Source organism: Pan paniscus, chromosome 2 (assembly GCF_029289425.2).
Source record: "Pan paniscus chromosome 2, NHGRI_mPanPan1-v2.0_pri, whole genome shotgun sequence".
Classification (NCBI taxonomy): domain Eukaryota; kingdom Metazoa; phylum Chordata; class Mammalia; order Primates; family Hominidae; genus Pan; species Pan paniscus.
The window spans coordinates 52,103,811-52,124,024 of NC_085926.1; the positions used below are offsets into that span (position 1 = coordinate 52,103,811).

General features: G+C 50.3%; 1 protein-coding gene across 10 annotated transcripts in view; it reads right to left on the reverse strand.

Moving 5' to 3' along the window:
• Positions 1-20,214, reverse strand: part of POC1A (POC1 centriolar protein A) — a 79,724-nt gene that overhangs the window by 34,351 nt on the left and 25,159 nt on the right. For 7 of the 10 annotated variants that reach the window (XR_004670566.3, XM_003818770.5, XM_055110008.2 and 4 more), the window contains exons 8-9: positions 15,493-15,561; positions 12,759-12,857 (exon numbers count right to left, since the gene is read on the reverse strand). Coding sequence is in view for 8 of the 10 variants with exons in the window: in XM_003818770.5 (XP_003818818.2) it covers positions 12,759-12,857; positions 15,493-15,561 (168 nt within the window). In the remaining 2 variants the exon portion in view is untranslated. Of the gene's footprint in view, positions 1-3,071; positions 3,314-12,758; positions 12,858-15,492; positions 15,562-20,214 lie in introns of all 10 variants that reach the window. The other 3 variants (XM_008972147.4, XM_008972146.4, XR_611838.4) reach the window with 2 other exon arrangements.

Genomic DNA, 20,214 nt, shown 5'->3' on the forward strand with positions numbered 1-20,214 from the left:
ATGACTTTGTCTAAGTCCACGGAACGTTCTGACCAGCCTTTAGCACTGCCACAGAGAAAGCCCCTGATGGCAACGAGTACTCAGCGAATCCTGCAGCAATGTCCGGACCTTCAAAGAAACTAATTGTAAGATAATCTCCATGGAAACCATCTATTCTGATTTTTTTTCCATGGCAACCAATAAGAACATAAACACAAGCACTATCCAACACCCTTACACCACATGGCAATGCTGCTGTCCAATCTGGAAAATATAAACCACAAAGGGTTTTTTTCCATTTAAAATGAAAAGAAGTTCTGAAACTTCTAATCTAGGCATGCAGACTCTACCACCCTCTGTTGCCCCGCCACTGCCCACACCACCCCATGTCATCTGCCCCCCAAAACTGACAAATAAGGCCAGAAGGTAGCTTCCTTCTTTTAGTCTGAGACCATCAAAAATGCCAAAAGGAAAGACAGCCTGCCTCTAGCCTCACACACTCAACTTATGCTGCCCACAGACGTGAGAATGCTTTGACTTCCTGAGCATTTTTTATGTGTCAGACACATACTGAGCACCATGGCAAGAGCAAGGCCCCAGCCCTCCAGGGAGAAAAGTTAGGTCTGTAAATAACAGACAACAGGAGAGCGGGGCTGCTCCAGGTAGGAGAGTGCTCCAGGCAGGTGGAGCAGGAAGAACTCACCAGCTGCCAGCCTCCCAAGGAAGCCTGCATGGAGGAGGTGCCATCTGGAAAGAGACTATAAGGATGAGCGCAACAACACTAGGAGCAGTGAATGGTGGCCCCAAAAATCAGTCAGACTTAAGCGACAGGTTTATTTCTACCTGTGGCTCATTTATTTCATTTTCAGGTTTCTGAGCTTAAAAAAACAGAATGAAAACAAAAGAACAAAATAAAAGGGAAGAAAGATCCTTAAATGCCAAAGCCCTCGGTTCTTGTGCACCCTCTCTGCTTTGCAGCAAACAATTGTTACAAGACGATTCTTGTGGCCTCTGTGGGCTCTCCTGTGGAGAGGTGATGATGGGGCTTTAGACTGCCTGTCATCACTATTGGCAAAAAGGCAGTGTCATAGCAGTGGCCCCAGTGTGTGAAGCAAAAGGTCCTTCAAGGCATGCAGCCTGGCTCTGCCTGGGGCCATGTGTGCCTTGTAGGAAAGCATCACAGTGTTGAGACTCCACTTTCTGTCCTGTGACTCAGGTTCATTTCCCCACATGCACATGTGGAATCTCCAATAACCCTGAGCCCAAGCTTTGGCTGCCAGGGGAAAAGGAAAACCCAAAACAGTTCTGGAACTCTCGAAAGAGATAACGAAGCTCTCAAAGGAGTGTGTGTGCCTGGGTTTATATGCCAAATGTGTACTGATGCACGCAGAGCTGGACCCAAGGGCCTCCAGCCTTTGTCTGAGTTCCTGAGTCAGGTTGCTCTGTCTTCCTGATACTGTGATTGTCTTAATATGCTTTTCCCTGGATGTCTGAGAACACACCTCCCATTGGTTTAAGTCATTAAATAGGCCTTCCTTCCTCAACATCATGCAACTCTCCTCTGGAGAGGAACCTACTTGCTTTTAGAATGGATGGAAATTTTTCTAGTGACAGGAAACACCATTAGCCCCTCAAGGGGGCAGTTCAGAGAAGGGAGTTCTGGCTTCCACTCCAACCTTGCCACCTCTACCCTAATCACTGTTTCAGGGCTTGTCTCTGCTCTTGCTACCTGGAGGCACCTCTTCAAGAGGCTCTGCAGGCCGGGCACGGTGGCTCATGCCTGTAATCCCAACACTTTGGGAGGCCAAGGCGGGCAGATCACCAGAGGTCAAGAGTTTGTGACAAGCCTGGCCAACATGGTGAAACCCTGTCTCTACTAAAAATACAAAAATTAGCCAGGTGTAGTGGCAGGTGCCTGTAATCCCAGCTACTCAGGAGGCTGAGGCAGGAGAATCTCTTGAACCGGAAGGAATAGGTTACAGTAAGCCGAGATCGCACTATTGCATTCCAGCCTAGGCAAGAACGGCTAGACTCTGTCTCAAAATTAAAAAAAAAAAAAAAAAAAAAAAAGAGGCTCTGCAAATAAGACCTTCATCTGGGGTTCAAATGTTAAGCCATATACACCCAAGCCATCTCTGGCTCAGACAGAGACTCTCACCCATCTGCTTCCCTAAAGCCTAGCAGGCTGTCTGGAGGATGGGAGCTGGCCTAGGCATCCACAGGTGCAGGGTGAGAAGTGGGAGACAGGACATCAAGACAGCAAGGGAGACACCAAGGATAACACAGGAGACAGGTGGCCTGGAGAACACAGATTCAAGAATAGGTGACTGGACTAATGGCAGGAGTACTAAGGGGCAGGACAGAAGCTGGGACAGAACAACAGGGCAGGCAGAGGCTCACAGCAGAGCCACAGCAAGTCCCATCTTCCTTACTACTGATGTCCTCAGCTGGTAATAAAACCACACGCCTGCCTGTCTGGTTGTAAACAGAGGCTCGGTAGATGCCTTTGGGTTTAAAGGGCCCACGGGGCAGCACTGGACTTTCTTTCTTGCTTTCCTTCTTTTTGAGACAGGGTCTCACGCTGTCACCCAGGCTGAAGTGCGGTGGTGCAATCATAGTTCACTGCAGCCTTGAACTCCTGGGCTCATGCAATTCTCCCGCCTCAGCCCTGAATAGCTGGGACTACAGGTGCATGCCACCAAGCCTGGCTGGGCTTTCTTTAAACAGTACACTGAGATTAGAACTCAGGTTGGCTGGGCGTGGTGGCTCACACCTGTAATCTCAGCACTTTGGGAGGCCAAGGTGGGTGGATCACCTGAGGTCAGGAGTTCAAGACCAGCTGGCCAACATGGCGAAACCCAATCTCTACTAAAAAAGTACAAAAAATTAGCCAGGTGTGGTGGTGCATGCCTGTAATCCCAGCTATTCAGGAGGCTGAGACATGAGAATTGTTTGAACTCCGGAGGCGGAGGTTGCAGTGAGCCGAGATCGCACCACTGCACTCCAGCCTGGGTGACAGAGCAAGACACTGTCTCAAAAAATACCAAAAACAAGCAAACAAACAAACACACAAAAAAGAACCAAGGTCATACCCTTTTCCTCTTCTGGAAAGCAGCAGACTACAGTGGGCTGCGAGGGACACTGATTTTCTGATTGCCTCTCCCAAGCTGTACCCACGACGAGTCATAGAAACTTCGAAGATAAAGAGACTTTCTTCTTCCCTTAATTCCCCTGCCCAGGATGCCATAGTCACAACAGGCTAGACTGTTTTCCAAAAGACCAGTGGTTCTCCAAGTGAGTCCCTGGATCAGCAGCATCAGCATCACCTAGAAATCTGTTAGAAATGTGAATTCCCTATTAAATCGGATACTCTGGATATGAGGCCCAGCAAGCTGTGTTTTAACAAGCCCTCAGAGTGATTCTGAGGCACACTAAAGTTTGAGAACCACTGCAGGAGGCTTACTACGATAACTGTCAAATGTTAAAAGGCCTGTCTCTTCACCATCACTGCCTGGGAAGCCCAGCTAGCATCTCCTAATGGATTTCTGCAAATGCTGTCCTCATGCTTATCAAAGGCAACTCCTCCCCCATTGGAAACATAGTAATTATTTAACATGTACCTAGTAATAACGTCAGTGGTAGCCTCTGGAAGAAAAAGGAGCTGGGACCCTGCCCTGGGCCTGGGTGGCCCCACTTCCAGGAGCACTGGCATCTTTGGTGCTCCTGGATCTTGCAAACACCACATTACTCACCAGCCACTGGCCAAAGGTGCTCTGTTTCAAGCAGGAAACATTCTACAAAAACTGTAGTTTGGGGCTGGGCACGGTGGCTCACGCCTGCAATCCCAGCATTTTGGTAGACCAAGGTGGGTGGATCACCTGAGGTCAGGAGTTCAAGACCAGCCCAGCCAACATGGTGAAACACTGTCTCTACTAAAAATAACAAAAGTTCGCCAGTGTGGTGGTGTGCACCTGTAATCCCAGCTACTCAGGTGGCTGAGACAGGAGAATCGCTTGAACTCGGGAGGCAGAGGTTGCAGTGAACTAAGATCGCGCCACTACACTCCAGCCTGGGTGACAGAGAGAGACTCCGTCTCAAAAAACAAAAACAAACAAAAAAACAAAACAAAAACAAAACCTGTAGTTTGGTAACAAATATTGAATCTTCTTTATTTTTAGTATCCACTCTCTTCCCACTGAAACTAAGAAACCCAGAGCACTTTCCACGAATTCTATTGAGATAAAGGTGGAGGAAAATGCAACCCGAGTATGAAAGGGGGCATCTTATCTGGAGGCCTCTGCCACCCAAAGCAAAGGCTGCTGTGGCCTCTCTTCTGCAGGAAGGTCTTTTGCAGAGTGAGCCCATGAAATGAAAAATGCACAAAGGACGCAATGCAGAATGCTGGGGAGAAATCGGGGTGCAGAGAATTGAGACAACCTGCGTGAGGTTACAGGAGACACGCCACCTCAGGCTGGGTCCCAGCCTCTGCTCAGACCAGCATACTAGGGCAGCGCAGCTCTTACTGCCAACTAAGTTCTGGAAGTGGTTCTCAGAGCCAGAAGTTTCTAGTATCCACCTTCCACCTTCCTAGTGGGGCTGCCTGAAAATCCTTTCCAGGAAAGACATGCTTGTAAGCTGCCTTTTCTCATACCAGGAAGGTGCCTAGCCAGATCCCTGGCATCCCCCATGCTGTGCCCAGCCCCAGTACATCCCATGTAAACCGGAGACGCCCCACAGAACTGGAACAACAGGGTCTGCAGGGGGATTACACGAATGAGTACAAGGGAGGTGCACTTGACAGAGCATTGTGGGAATGTAGACACCAGGAGACCCTGAAGCAGCACTGACAGGGGTCCACACACGAGCATGCATGTGCACACACACAGGGGAAGGCACGGTTATCTGTCCCAGGGGTGAGGATGCTGGGCTCTTTTTTCCCACTGAGAAATGAGGAGACTCCCCCTTGCTCTTTTCCAGTCAGGGGTCTCTTATTAGCGTTCCTGCACTTCAATCTCAGAGACAAGGACTTGGCTGGGGCCCAGGCTATTCACCAGCAGGTCACCTCTGGGCTCAAAGTTCCTCCTCTGTGTGGCATAGGGGGCAGGAATGAATTTCCCCCAGGAGCCAGAGATGGGCCACCTGGTAAGTCCTAGGAAACATGAAAAAGAAAGTCCCCACTGTTCCCAAGTCATCCCATAAAGCCTGGCCCTGGCAAAGCCCCACAATAGCCACACGAGGTGGAATGGTGCCCCTTAGAAGAGGGTCTGCTTTGCCATTTCCCTCAAGCTCTCATTCACACCGATAAAAAGGACTGTGGGCAATGCCAGCTATTCAGCCAAAGGGTGTGAGCAAAGTGAGAGCCACAACACATTAACAGGCACATCTTGACCCCCAGAGATGCCCTGAGCCCAAGGGCACGGGCAGCTTGAGGCGTCGGGGGTTTGGGCTCCATGAAGCCATGCCTTTTCCAAGTTGGGTAACTTGCCTGGGCATCTTCTGACTTGCCTGCAGCAGGCAGGAAGCCAACAGTTCCCTTTAATAGTATTTTTTTTTTAAGAGATGGGGGTCTCACTACGTTACCCAGGCTGGTCTTGAACTCCTGGGCTCAAGCCAGCCTCTTGCCTCAGCCTCCCAAAGTGCTAAGATTACAGGTGTGAGTCACTGCATCCTACCAACTTTAATGGTCTTGAAAAAATTAGGTGCCAGGATTGGGGTCAAGTGGAGAAGGGAGAGGCTCTTCTCTAAGACATATAAATCTGGGGTTCACTCCTGCTCCAAACACCTACAACACCACTCTTGCTAAGAATCCGTTGAACCCACACTTCTCCCCTCTACAGAAAGTGAATGCCAAACCATAAATCTGTGTTCTCATTAAGCGACCCAAGTCCTCCCAAGTGAGAAGCAAATCTGCTGCAAGGTCTGAGGGCTAGTGTCCCCCAAAATTCCTGTGTTGAAATCCTAACCCCAAAGTAATAGTATTAGGAGGTGGGGCCTTTGGGAGGTGATTAGGTCATGTGGGTGGAGCCATCAGGTTTGGATTAGTGCCCTTATGAAAGAGACCCCAGAGATCTAGCTAGCCCCTTCCACCACGCGAGGACACAGTGAGAAGGAGCCATCTATGAAGCAGAAAACAAACCCTCACCAGACACTAAACCCGTTGGTGCTTTGCTTGGACTTCCCAGCCTCCAGAACTGTGAGAAATAAAATTTCTATATTTATAATCTACCTAGTCTATGGTATTTTGTTATAGCATCCTGAGCAGACTAACACATAATCTATGAGGCAAGGGATGAGAAAATACTTAACCAGTATAATGTACATTATTTGGGTGATGATTACACTAAAAGCCCAGACTTCACCCCTACACAATATACCAGGTAACAAAACTGCACTTGTACTTCTGAAATGTATACAAATAATTTAAAAAAATCTATGAGGCAGATGAGGTGGAAATGGGTCTCCTCTCCCTGTTTCTCCAACTCTCTAATTCCTCAGGCAAGGCACCTGGAGTGAGAACCCAGATCTTAAAAATCCACAGGCACCCAGGACCCCCAGATCCAAAGCATAAGGGAAGATCTAGTGCCAAGAATCTCTGGGCCAGGAATCAGGGTCCCACAAACCCCTAAGTGAATCCCACCCCTGTGGCAGTGCCCCAAAAACGGAAATGTGGGAGGTTAAGGACAAGCACAGGAGGTGGCTGGTGCTTTACTCTCAGTATCAGAGGAACTAGGAAGAAGAAATAGACCATCCTTCGGCACGGATGAGGCTCAGTTCAGATGTTCTCAACTGACCCAGCTCCCTCTTCCAGAGGACAGTTCAAGCACTGAGGCTCTGGGGATCCTGGGCATCTTGTCCTGAGGAATCCTGTGGCAGAAGGACAAGTCTGTTTCCACCCACTCACAGATCTGCTCTCTCATCTGGGAGCACAGGGGACTTGGGTCTGCCATCAGGAAACACAATTTTGATGCCTGCAAGGGTCTAGAAACCTCACTGGCCCTCACTACAATGACCTGCAGAGAGGGGTCAACGTGGAAAATTATAAGTGCTCCCATTATTGCCCACTGTCCCTCACCCCAGCAAGTTTTGAACACATAATCTCCTGGATTGGCTTTCAGTCAGGGAGGGGAAAAGAACCCTTTTTAAAGTAGCTAAAGCTTGGTGGGGCAGGCGTGGTAGTTCACACCTATAATCCCAATGCTTTGGGAGGCAGAGGCAGGAGAACTGCTTGAGCCCAGGAATTTGAGACCAGCCTGGACAAGACAGGGAGACCCTTTCTCTACAAAAAATATAAAAAATTAGGCCAGGTGCGGTGGCTCACACCTGTAATCCTAGCCCTTTGGGAGGCCAAGGCAGGTGGATCACCTGAGCTCGCGAGTTCGAGACCAGCCTGGCCAACATGGTGAAATCCCATCTCTACTAAAAATACAAAATTTAGCCAGGCGTGGAGGTGCACGCTTGTATTCCCAGCTACTCGGGAGGCTGAGGCACAAGAATCTCTTGAATCCAGGAGGCAGAGATTATAGTGAGCCAAGATTGTGCCACTGCACTCCAGCCTGGGTGACAGCACAAGACTCTGTCTCAAAAAAAAAAAAAAAAATTAGCTGGGTGTAGGGGCACACGCCTATAGTCCCAGCTACTCAGGAGGCTGAGACAGGAGGATCGCTTCAGCCTGGGAGGTTGAAGCTGCAGTGAGCCACAATTGCGCCACTGTAGTTCAGCCTGGGTGACAGAGTGAGACCCTGACTCAAAAAAAATAGCTAAAGCTTGATGAGCACTTGTCATGTGCCAGGCAGATGCACCATGCATGAAATCCCACGAAGGAGGGCCCAGCCTCTCCCCAAACGACAGAAGAGAAAACCGTGCCTCACAGACGTCTGGCCACTTTCCCAGGACCACACCCTAGGCAGGGTAGAGAAAGGATTTAATCACAGGTTGGCTGGAAGCTAGAACCCAGGCTCTTAACCACAGATGAGCTTTCCTCCTTAAAATGAGATCTTGAGAGGTGAGTGGAGAAAAGCACTCAGCCCTAGAACTCAAGGTTAATGTGTGAACCGGACAGCAGCCAACCCTTAGAACTCAGAAAGTGGGTTTTTTTTTTCCTCCCGTTTCACTGAATTACCTAGAACTCTGTGTTCTCCTCCCACCCCACCCAGCGCAACCTTTCTTCCCCATTGCATAATGGGCCCTCAGACATTTGGAAGGAGGGCAAAAATAAGTCAATCAAGCAAATGCATTTTTGCTATTTAAAAAGTGGTTAAAAAATGCTTCTGTGGTTGAGCAGAAGTCCGTCCTATAGTGGCAGGGGTTTGGGAGGTGTTAAATTCAAGATCAGCCAAGATACAGGGGTCTTTATGCCTCGGGGTCAGGCCCCAAAGAACAGACAGCAAGAGGGTGGACAAGAAGAGAGGGGCCAGGGCTGTGGCAGGAACAGAGCTAAGCACTAGACCCTTGAAAACACGAGCACGGGCACCCAATGCAGAAAATTCCCAGGGGCTCCCATCCCTTGCCCACCCTCAAGCCCCTCTGGGAGGTGCTCATTTGCCTGCAAGTGGCTCTTCCAACCTTCCCCCAGCCTTGTAGCATGTCACAAGGCTGAACATTGAGCTTCTGTCCACCCTCAGCCCAGAGCATGGCCTGGAATCCTTCATCTGCAACCTTCTAAGTAGAGAAGGTTCCCCAGCCACAAGCCCTGAAATCCCTCCTCATGCACAACTCAGCCAAGAATAGAGGGAAAATGGAACCCATTATTCTCATTCTGAATGGCTGGGAAATGGCTTTTGCTTTTCAACATGAAATGTGCCTAAAAATAAGCTGTGAATTTCAACCAGAGGTTGAAAATAGCTCTGCAGTGAACAGAGCTCTATTCAGAGTGGGCTCAAGGACAACCTTCATTCCAAGATCTGAGAGCTGAAGTACTGCAGTCAGAGAAAGGGTCATGGGCAGGGGGTTTTCCTGGGCAGAAGGACCATCATAGGCTCACAGGGCTGCCCTTGCCGTGGTCTGCTAGTGGGTAAGTAAAGTAAGGGGTCCATGCAGGGTCTGCCCCTCTGGCTTTCGACTGCTACGCTGGAATGGGGACATGGTGAGGAATTCAACACCTACACCTGCCCGATGGGCTTCCTAGAATCCCCAAATGCCCAGGAGTATTTCACAAGGCTTCAGGGCCTGAGGCCCAGGGCGCAGACAGAGCTGATGTAGGCAGAGGATCATTAGATTCATGAGTTCTTGGGGCATGGCTATGGTGCCCATGAGCTCTTTGAGAAGTCGAGCCACACTGGTCAGCCACCAAACCACTGACCAGATATTCTCCCAGAGCCAGGAAAACCTTTAGTCAGGAAAGGCAAAAACACTCTCCAATTTTTAAGTGAAGAAAACCAAGTAGTTGCTAAAGGCAAAAGGTTTTTTTTTTTTTTTTTTGGTTGTTTACCATCACCTCCAGAAGACTGTGACCAAATGAGATTCCTACAAAATGACTTCTGTTAGAAACCCAGGCTGAGACACCTGGGTCACTATTGCTGCTGCTGGTGGAAGCCCAAATCTGGCCCAGTTGAACAGAGTCCTCACACTCAAGGCTGCTGGAATAGTCCTCGTCCGCATGCCCAGGGCCTCTCCCACCTCATCCCCGTGCTCCTCCCACTGCTAAGACAGCCCCATCTCCAGACACATTCCCACACTCCTCCCACTGCTAGGTCAGCTTCTTTTCTGGGCTCCCCGCTGAGGCAAGACTTATTGCAGTGATTCTAAGCTGGGGACAATTCTGCCCACCAGAGGGACATTTGGCAGCATCAGAAGACTTTTTTTTTTTTTTTTCCAGAGACAGAGTCTCACTCTGTCATCCAAGCTGGAGTGCAGTGGTATGATCATAGTTCACGATAGCCTCCAACTCCTGGGCTCAAGTGATCTTTCCGCCTCAGCCTCCCAAGTGACTAGGACTACAGGGGAGTGCCACCATGCTCAACTAATTTTTAAATTTTTTTGTAGAGACGAGATCTTGCTGTGTTGACCAGGCTGGTCTTGAACTCCTAGGCACAAGCGATCCTCTAGTCTCAGCCTCTCAAAGTGCTGAGATTACAGGTGTGGGCCACCATGCCTGGCCTAGAAGACATTTTTGGTTGTCACAACTTGGGTTGGTGGGAGGGTGAAGATGCTACTGGCATCTAGTGAGTAAAGGCCAAGGATGCTGCTAAATATCCCACAATGCACAAAACAGCCCCCCACAGCAAAGAATGATCTGGCCCAAGATATCAATAGTGCTGAGGGTGAGAAACCCTGGGTTACTGGGAAGGCCAGTACATGGACAGTGCTGGAGGGACAGAGGCTCATCGGACTCACAAGCTCCTGAGACATGGCTGCAGTGCTCCTGGGCTCCCTATGGGGCTGAGTCACTCTGGCCAGCCACAGAACCAGTCCCCAGATACGGTCTCAGTGCCAGGGAAGCCCTTGGGCAAGAAGGGCGAGAGCACACTCATCAGCTTCCCTTCCTATCTCAGAAGAAAACCGAACCACTGAACGGTGTTATAAAAAGTAGCTCTCCTCAGTTTGGAAAGATGAAGATCTTCTGGAAATAGACGGTGATGGTTGCACAACACTGGGAATATATTTAATGCCACCAAATTGCACACTTAAAATGGTTAAAATTGTAAACTTTGTGTTATATATATATATGTATCACAATAAAACAAGACAAAACAAACTAAAAACCTAGCTCTCCTCTTGGCCTGGGAGTCCTCAGATTAGAGAAGTCCTGAAGGTTGACACCACATGGCATGTGTGTGTCAGTGAAAGTGTGTCTGGAAGAGGACTTACATCCACTCAGGGTCTCAGAGGGGCTTATGACAAATAAGGAAAGAGGTCTGATCTGAACCAAGAATGATTTTAGGATTAACAAGTCACTTGGTGGGGGTCTCAAAGCTCTCATCAGAGCCTGCCTATGGGCGTATTCAGGTACCATGTGGAAATGTTGGTTTGGGAAGACCAGGTGTTTTACCTGGGGCCACACATTCAGGGTTCAGACCCAGTTCTCTGACCCCAGGACCCACATCCTTTCCCCTATTTGAGGCCCACGCAGTGAGGGCCAGTGGGCAGAGCTGTGACTACAACTCCAACGTGAGTCTGTAGATAGTATGGGAACAAGGGGTTGCTCTAAGCACTGCTGAGCTGTTCACCCACTCATGCCCCATCCTGCCATGCTGGGATCCCCCACCCACAGCTCTGGGAAGCAAAGGTGCTCCATACTCCATTGCTGAGCCACGACCAAAGGAACAAGAAGCAATTCATCCAAGTTATTTTCCTAATAGCTATAAGAACATGGGATTCTCCCCCAGCTGGTAGATATTAACCATTCCCAAGCGACAGATGTCAGGGCCCTCCCTTGAAATGGGGAAAAGCAGCCAGCAGTCCTCTGCCACCTGCAGTTTCTAGCTTTGCTCAGAGGCATCAGCCTGGTGGGCCCCCAGGTCCAGGCATCTGGGGAAGGTGACTAAGCCCCAGGTGTCTCATCTGTGAATTGAGCAGTATATTTACCCACTCATTCTGATGAGATAAGGAATAAACAGGGTAGCGAGCATAAAAGGCCTTGGCTGTGGCTCACCAGAAGTGCCTAATAGAGAGAGATTCACAGGAAAGAGGGCAGGGACCTAGAGGTCTGCTGAGTCCCAGGGGGCCTCAACCCTGCAGTGTGAAATGCCTTTCTGGGTGGAAGATGAACTGGCAGCAAGCAGTGCATCATGCAGCCCAGTCATCCCCCAACAAACCCAAAAGCTGAAAACTGGCCACGGATTAGCAAGTACAGAGGACAGCCAAGAGACCAGCCAGGACAGCAACCCTTGTAAGAAAAACCATAAATCCCAACTGGGCCAATGCCTAGAGGCAGTCCAGGACACAAAACGGGGGCATGTGTGTGTGTTGGGGTGGGGAGATGGAGGGTCTATCTGCTGCAGCCACAGAAGCCCCAGGATAGACTCAGGAGGCTTCCTAGTTCTATTCTGGGCCCCAGCCTTGACTCGCTGGAGGCCTTGGGCGAGCCGCTTCCTGTTGTTTGGGCCAGTATCCGTGAGGGGGAGGCCACACTCTCTCTATGGTCCAATGGAGAGACATCTAAAAAGCCTGTGGCCATAGGAGCTTAAAACCCTCAAGGTTCCACAACCTCGGCTTTAACATTTATTTCAGCCCAAGCTGAATATGACCTTATTTAATGAGACTGTATCAGTTATCAATTTTTTTCCCCAAATATTTATCAAAAATATTAACTATTTAAATTCAGGAACACTGAATATTCTTTTACGAACAGAGGTACTAAAAATGGTTTGTGGCTGAGGAACTTCCTCTCCATGGTTAGAAAAAAAAAGGGAGGGAAGTGAAAGCAACAGGGCTGGGCCTTTCCCACTTGTCCCAGCTGTGGCTTCAGGCCCTGAACCCTCTAGGAGCCCCACGTTTGGGTCCTGTGACCCAGGGTTCAGTATGGGACGGGTCCCTTGTCTCCTAAGGCCTCAATCAAACAGCACCATATGCCATGGCAACACGCTCCCACCAAATGGCACAGGCCTGGGGCACCCAGCAGCTTGCTGTAACAGCCTCTTTGTGTCTTATTCATTCACTCTAGATGGAAAACAAAGCACCACAACTTCCAAAGTATTTGGTAAATGAGAAGATCTTGCTAGGGTCCCTTTCCCGAGACAGGCCTAAACCTCCTCCCTCACCGTCTCCAAGCCCAGAGCTGTTCACCATGACCTAGCCCACCAGAGTCACAGAGCTCAGGACATGCCTGCCAAGCCACTTACCAGATTCCCCATGGAGCTGGCCAGTGTGGCTGGGGGCCTCGGCACTTTCGTGACTTCTCCATGATCAACAATATCAAAGTTACTCTTCCAAACCATCACCTGCCAAAACCAACAGGCACACCAAGTCAGGAGAAGAAAATCCCCTTGCCAGTCCTTCACTGAGGAAATGGGCTCAGAGGCCATGCCCAAAGTTCTGAGCCATGGTGGGATAGTGGTCCCCACCTGACACCCCAACTCAATTCCGGGACCTACCCCACCTCCCTGGGGAGCAGGCTTTGTGGACAGGCCTCAAGAGGACCTGGATGTGACCAGGATGGACTACCACGGCGTGACACCGCCAGGCCTTCGCACTTGCTGGTTCACCTCCCTAGGGTGTCACAGGCCCGAGCTTCATGGGGTTGGCTGCTTCGCAGGCTGAAGTGTCTGCTTCAACAGCACCACCTTCTCAGAGAGGCCTTCTGTGAATGTTTATCATAGCCCTCTATTTATTTCCTTCATAGCATCAGAGTAGGGAGTTATTTAATCCCCTTTTCATTGTTTATCATCTGCCTCTGAACTAAAATAGAAGTTCCTGCGGACGGTGGCCTGGCCTGTTACACTGTGAGAAGTGGTTAACACATGGCCTCCAGGCCAAAACACTCCTTACTGAATGGCCTAAGGCAAGGGACTCAACCTTGTGCCTCAGTTCCCGCATCTGCGAGACCGGGATAAGCCTAGTTCCCATCTCATGGGGCTGCTGTGAGGCTCACAGGAGACAGCCTGGTGGACACGGGCACACAGGAAGTACTCAGCAACACACTCGTCATCCCAAGGCTAACTCAGCCATGAAAAACACGTCCTATTCCGGGTGTCCTCCTATCAGCAGGACCATGTCCCTCGGTTCCTTGAACACAGCTGAGGGAGGCACCTGGCTGGGGAGCAAGAGCGCTCCCTGCTGGAGGCTGCTGGCCATGCATGACGGTGTGCTTCCAGGGCCACTTCCAGGATGGCTGGCTTGGGTGTCACAAGAGAACTGGGGAGTGTGTGGCCAGTGGTCACCTGAGGCCACAGAAAAACCACCGTATCCACACAAGATGAACACTCCATATGCCCTGGACACCATCCCTGTCTGTCAGGACGCAGCTGTGAGCCTCGTTCTTCAGGAGGCTCCTCACCACTGTTTGAGCAGCTCCACTGTTTCCTCTCCCAGATGGATGGCGTCTAGGGTCGTGCACATATCACCTTAGAAACAGAACGTTAGCACACACACACCCTTGTTTACAGGGTCTTCATGTCACTGCAAATCTAACTGCTGAATAAATTCCTAACAGTAGAGTGGCTATCATGAATGCAAATAGACAATGCCAATGTCACTCTGAAAAAGCTCAGAGTAGATATTAAACAGGCAGCCTGGGAGCTGATGGCAGCGCTGCTGGACCTACTTTCCACCAGGCTGCCTCTCCTACTATGTCAGTTGATTCTACCATGACTCTATTTACTGTGTGAAGTTACCAGTTTCCCTGTCTTCTAAGCAATAAGCCAGGCTTCACGCTCAGGGAAGGCTCAGGAGTCACTTTTGCCTTCCTCCTCCCTCGTCTGCTAGAGCAGGACTGGTGCTGGTGTGGGAAGATGCCTGCTGTCTCTAACCCAGGCTGTGGTCAAAGAGCCTCCAACTACCCTCTGCCTTACTGGAAGAGACTCAACCAAAATTGGTAGATTTGGCTGAGACCAGGACTAGTATAGGCCAATAGGACTTTTCTAGGCTGAGCAGCCAGAACTAAGAGACTGGGCAGTAGTGGAATAAACATTCTCGGCCATCCATCAGGTCAACAGTGGCACAGAACAGCCACCCTTTCCTCCTTGCCTCATCAGGGGCTGTGGTTCTCTGGACAAGAGGACCATGCGGACACTGGAGAAAGACTGCTGATGGTTAGACTCTTCAGTGCTCCTGGCTTCCCCAGTGCCAGGGTCTGGACTAGGCCCCAGAAGCAGGATGCCTGCCAGGAGACAGGTCATTGGTGGTTAGCAGTCAGGGCACAAGGCACCAGGGCTAACAGGCTGAAGCCTCAGAGCAGAGGGTGACAAGGTGGGATAGGACCTCTTCACAATGTCCTCTCTCTGCAGCCAAAAATACTGAAAATGCTGACCCCTCAAACAGTGTCCAAGGGGGCTGGGAGCAAAGAGCAGCAGATGACAGAGCAGAGGCTCCCAGGGCAGGAGAAAGACTCTGAAGTGAGACAGGCCCCAGTACCTGCCCCAGCTCTAGCATCTGCTGGGACTTAGTTTCCTCATCTACAGCATGGGGAGATCAGAGAGCCTCATCTCCCACATGGAGATGTCACGAGAATTAAATGAGGTATGAAGCTCTTGTCACATTGGCCATATTCCCAGGCCTAAAGTAAGATCATATTAATAATAATCATTATCTATTTATTTGGAATCAGGAAAATAACTAAAAAACCAACTTTTCACGACAACCATAGCCCAGCCTCCTTCCACTAAGCACTAGCCTGAGCAGTGAGGATTCTGAGATGCAGCCATGAGGTCGGCACCTGCAAGAGGCCCATTCTGGAGTGGCAAGGGCCCTGGATCTGGGCAACCCCACCCCAAGCTCCATCAGGGCCTTTTTAGTCGCTGAAAGCCACCAAGGAAGCTGGCGAAACCCAGCCCATCCCCCAAACACCCTGTTTGGTTCTGAGCAGAAATCAGCTCAGATTCCCTTCTTCACCATTCCATTCGACTACTCTTTACTTACTTGTTCATCAGAGCCTCCAGAAGCAAAATACTCCCCCGTTCTTGAAAAGGCAACAGTGGTGGCTGGTCCCTGGCAGAACAAACAAAAAATAACACACATCAAAGGTCATTCTCCATTCTAAATGCACAGGAAGAAAACGAGACGTTCTTGAATGAAAGCAGCAGCAGGATAAAGGACCGAGAGCCCACTCAGCCCACAGTCCTCCGTAACCTGTAGCCCAGGAGCCTGCCTGCAGCCAGGTGCAAGCACCACCGCTCAGGCTTCTGTTCCTGAGCACTACAACAGGGACAAGTCCAGGCTATGAGAATGTGGGTGACAGAGATGAGTGAATGGGACAGTCTGCGCTGGCAGCCCTCCAGGGCTGGCCTCATTGTCCCCACTTTCCCAGTAAGAAACCACAGGTCAGAGAGATGCACTGAGTCACCCCAGCCACAGCACTGAGACCAGAACTTGGTCCCTTTGACCCAGACCAACCCTAACACCCAACATCTCCCCAACACTGCACAGCTGCTGACCAGAGAAATAGGGATCTCCAAGGAAGAGCCAATGGCTCAAGCAGACAGGGCATAGTTCAAGGCACAGGTGACAGGAAGGTTTCCAAAGGTGCTTGGGCAGCAGAGCAACGTGACATGTCTCTCTAATGTGCATTCACTTTTCTTATGTTCAGGCCATGGGTAGTGATGTGCCCACTCTGGCTTCCCAGATGCTGAAGGTCTGCGTGACCATCTGAAGGGGAATGCCAGGCACACGCCAGGCCGCACTCCAAGGGCTGGAGAGCAGTCCAGGGTGGGGGGGATGGGGGATGCATGATCTCCTAGCAAAGGAGGGTTCTTCCCCACATACCTAAAATCCATCCCAGAAAGGTGCTCAGAGTAAGGATCTGTTTAGCTACGACACCATGACCACAGCCACCACCATCTCTTCCTCTCAGTTGAACTTTTACTGTGGCCAGTACCTGGTATTCCCAAGCAAAATCAGATAAAAGAGGTTCTCTCCTAGAAGACAGCACAGCCACTGTCACCAAGTCCACCTCAGTCCCCCCAGACCAGTGCAGGGAGCGGCAAGAGCCCCAACTGCCCATGAGATGGGCTCTGGCAGCACATCTACAGCTGACTCATCAATGAGAGGAACATTGGGAGGCGCCTTCCACTTAATGCCAGAAAAGACCAGCCAAGTTCTGGGAGGGAAAAGGGACCTCAAGGCCATGGAGGAAGGCAGCTTTTGTCTCCCAGAGAGACAGGCAGGTTGAGAGGTGCCATTCAGCCTCAGACACACTGGACAGCAGGGAGTATGCCCACCCATGCTTCCAGAGTCCACCTTCGGCTCTTCCTCTCAGAGGTGCTCATAACACCTCTGACGAAAAAAGCAAGTACAACACTGGTGAACACCGAGCACTCAGGCGCTCAGAGCACAGCACCTGCATTTACCCACTGAATCCTGAAAGGACAGTCTGTGCGGTGACCCTTTGCCTTAGTCCACTTCTGTTGCTATAATGGAGTATCTGAGACTAAGTAATTCATAATGAGCAGAAATGTATTGGCTCACAGTTCCAGAGGCTGGGAAGTCCAAGATCGGGGGCCAGCATCTGGCAAGGGCCTTCTTGCTGAGTCATCCCACGGCAGAAGGGCAAAGAGAGGGTGACAAAGAAAAGGGGGCCAAAGTCATCCTTTTATAAGAAACCCACCCCATGGTAACAAACCCACTCCTGCAAGAATGGCATTAATTCATACATATGGGCATGGCCTCAGGACCCAAACATCTCCCATTATGCCCCACCTCCCAACAACCCACACTGGGGATCAAGTTTCTAATACATGAACTTGGGAACACATTCTAACCACACTACCCTTCCTAAGGGTGCCATGTCCAAGTGCAGGGAACAAAGCCTGAGAGGACACAAAGACAAAGCCTCTGGCCTACACTTGCCCTCCAGCCTTCTTCACACAGGTAGAGCTGCAAGGGCCCAGGAATGCCCCACTCCCAGCAGCCCTGGGAATCCTAAGCCACCATTAACCAGGATGATATAGATCCACTTTTACTAACAGAGAAACAATGCCCAATAACATCAGTGAGGGTGAAATCCCAAGTGTAAGACATCACGGGCTGTGTGGCCCCTGCTCATGCAGGGCCTGACTGCAGGATGAGGGCAGGGCATCCATCACTCAGATACCCTTTCAGGTGGACAGTCACCAAGGGGTTAACAGAGGGGTGTGAGGTAATTTCAGGTAACTTTTACTTGATTCTTAGAAATTTTGTCATTTTTCCGTTACTTTGAACCTTTGTTTTTTTTGAGGCAGAGTCTCGCTCTGTTGCCCGGGCTGGAGTGCAGTGGTGCGATCTTGGCTCACAGCAAGCTCCGCCTCCTGGGTTCACGCCATTCTCCTGCCTCAGCCTCCCGAGTAGCTGGGATTACAGGTGCCCGCCACCACGCCCAGCTAAATTTTTTTTGTATTTTTAGTAGAGATGGGGTTTCACTGTGTTAGCCAGGATGGTCTCGATCTCCTGACCTCATGATCTGCCCGTCTCGGCCTCCCAAAGTGCTGGGATTATAGATGTGGGCCACTGCACCCGGTCACAAACCTTTTTTTTTTTTTTTGAGACAAAGTCTGGCTCTATCGCCCAGGCTGGAGAGCAATGGTACAGTCTTGGCTCACTGCAACCTCTGCCTCCTGGGTTCAAGCGATTCTTGTGCCTCAGCCTCCCAAGTAGCTGAGGTTGCAGGCACCCTCCACCACACCCGGCTAATTTTTATATTTTTAGTAGAGACGGGGTTTCGCCATGTTGGCCAGGCTGGTCTTGAACTCCTGGCCTCAAGTGATCCACCCTCCTCCGCCTCCTAAAATGCTAAGATTACAGGTATGAGCCACCGCACCTGGCCTACTTCGAATTTTTTAATAATGAATATATGGCATTGCTACACTAATATGAACACCAAACAACAAAACTACTTTCATTGTGAGGAAAAACAAAGAGGAAACAGAGAAAAGAGAAGGAAACCAGTACACGGAATGTCAAAAAAGATGGGCCTTTTGCCTGCCCAGAGCTCACTGAGTGATGGCAGGTTTCCAAGAAGTCACAGCAACTAAGGGAAAAATACTTGCAGGTCACTCTCCTTTCATGTCGTGACTCAACCACCAGAGGCCAAGTTGGGAAAAGGTGGTGGAGTCAGAGCAGCAGCAACAGCAGCAGAACCAACAAAACACTCAGCTCAGCAGGGGTCAGGACCAGAGCGCAGGCATTGGGAGCCCTGCAGATAAGGAGTGCTAGCGCTCCTTCACGAGACCAAACCCCAGGAAGTTCCAGGGATGAAGCGAGTGATAAGCTGTGCGGATCTGCAGTCCTCCCTAACAGTGCCTGTTTACCAAGAGGACCACGCAGCCCCTGCTCCAGGTACCTTCCACGAAGGCTCCTGTTCCTCTGCCTAGCAGCCCAGGGCACTCAGAGGACAGCACAGAGAACACCTGGGCTCTGCTGTGGGCCAAAGCCAATATGTACTGTAGAAGAGACTGTCCACTGCTGACATGCTTCAGGGCCTACCCTTGGAGGCCCCAGATTACTTCGGCCCCTGCTAACCTTCCAGGCTCTCTCCTCCCTGCCCTAGTGCTCCTCAAACACCATGATCTAGACAGAAAAGGTCCTCTCTTTCTCTATATTCTTTCTGCTGTCACCTGCATTGAGTTCTTAATTCAGGTATTTTCAATTTTTTTGGTTTTATATAAATCAATTTAAGGCTACAAATTTGCCTCTGATGACACCTTCAATAGATCCTGGAAGTTTCCAGTATGCAACATTTTCAGTCATTCACTTCCAAATGTTTAGTTTCCACTGTGATTTCCCCTTCAGCCCATTGGTTGTTTGAGAGTGCATTCTAGAATTTCCAGGCTGGGCATGGTGGCTCACACCTGTAATCCCAATACTTTGGAAGGCCGAGGCGGGAGGATCATTTGAGGTCAGGAGTTCGAGACCAATCTGGTCAACATGGCGAAACCCCATCTCTACTAAAAATACAAAATTAGCCAGGTGTGGTGGCACACACCTGTAATCCCAGCTACTCGGGAGGTTGAGGCAGGAGAATCGCTTGAACCCAGGAGGTGGAGGTTGCAGTGAGCCGAGATCATGTCATTGCACTCCACCCTGGGCGACAGAGCGAGACTGTGTCTCAAAAATAAATAAAATAAAATAAAGTTTCCAAACCATAGGTGCTTGAAGAGTCTCTTCTTACCATTGCCAGCAGCCAGATATGATACATGTTTTTGGAGACTGTTCTACCCTCATGATGGCTTATTCCTTTTATTTAATCAATCACTCTTCATGCATCAGGGTATCCACTTGGGGCAGGGATGTTGCCAAGTCCATCCTCTCCAAAGGCAAGACCTGTCTCTGGGTGTCTCTGCACATCCCTGAGGATTCCTCTGAGCAGCGGCTCCTGGCTGGGCCTTCAGCAGTGTGGATGCCGGCCTGCCCCCAGCTACCAGAGGTACCCACCTGTGGGAAGCTCTGGTCTCCCTCTGACTCCAGGCCAAGTCCATTAGCAGGGATGCCTCACAGGCTCAATAAGGGCCTCCCTCCCTCCCTTGAAAGACCAGGCAGAATCTTCAGGGAGATGGTCCTGCTTAACCAGTCATGAACCCAGACACAGCCTGGCCTCTCTGCTACTCTACCTGCTAACCGGGCCATATCTGGCCCTGGAGCTTGGCTGGATCCACACCCAGTCATTTTACC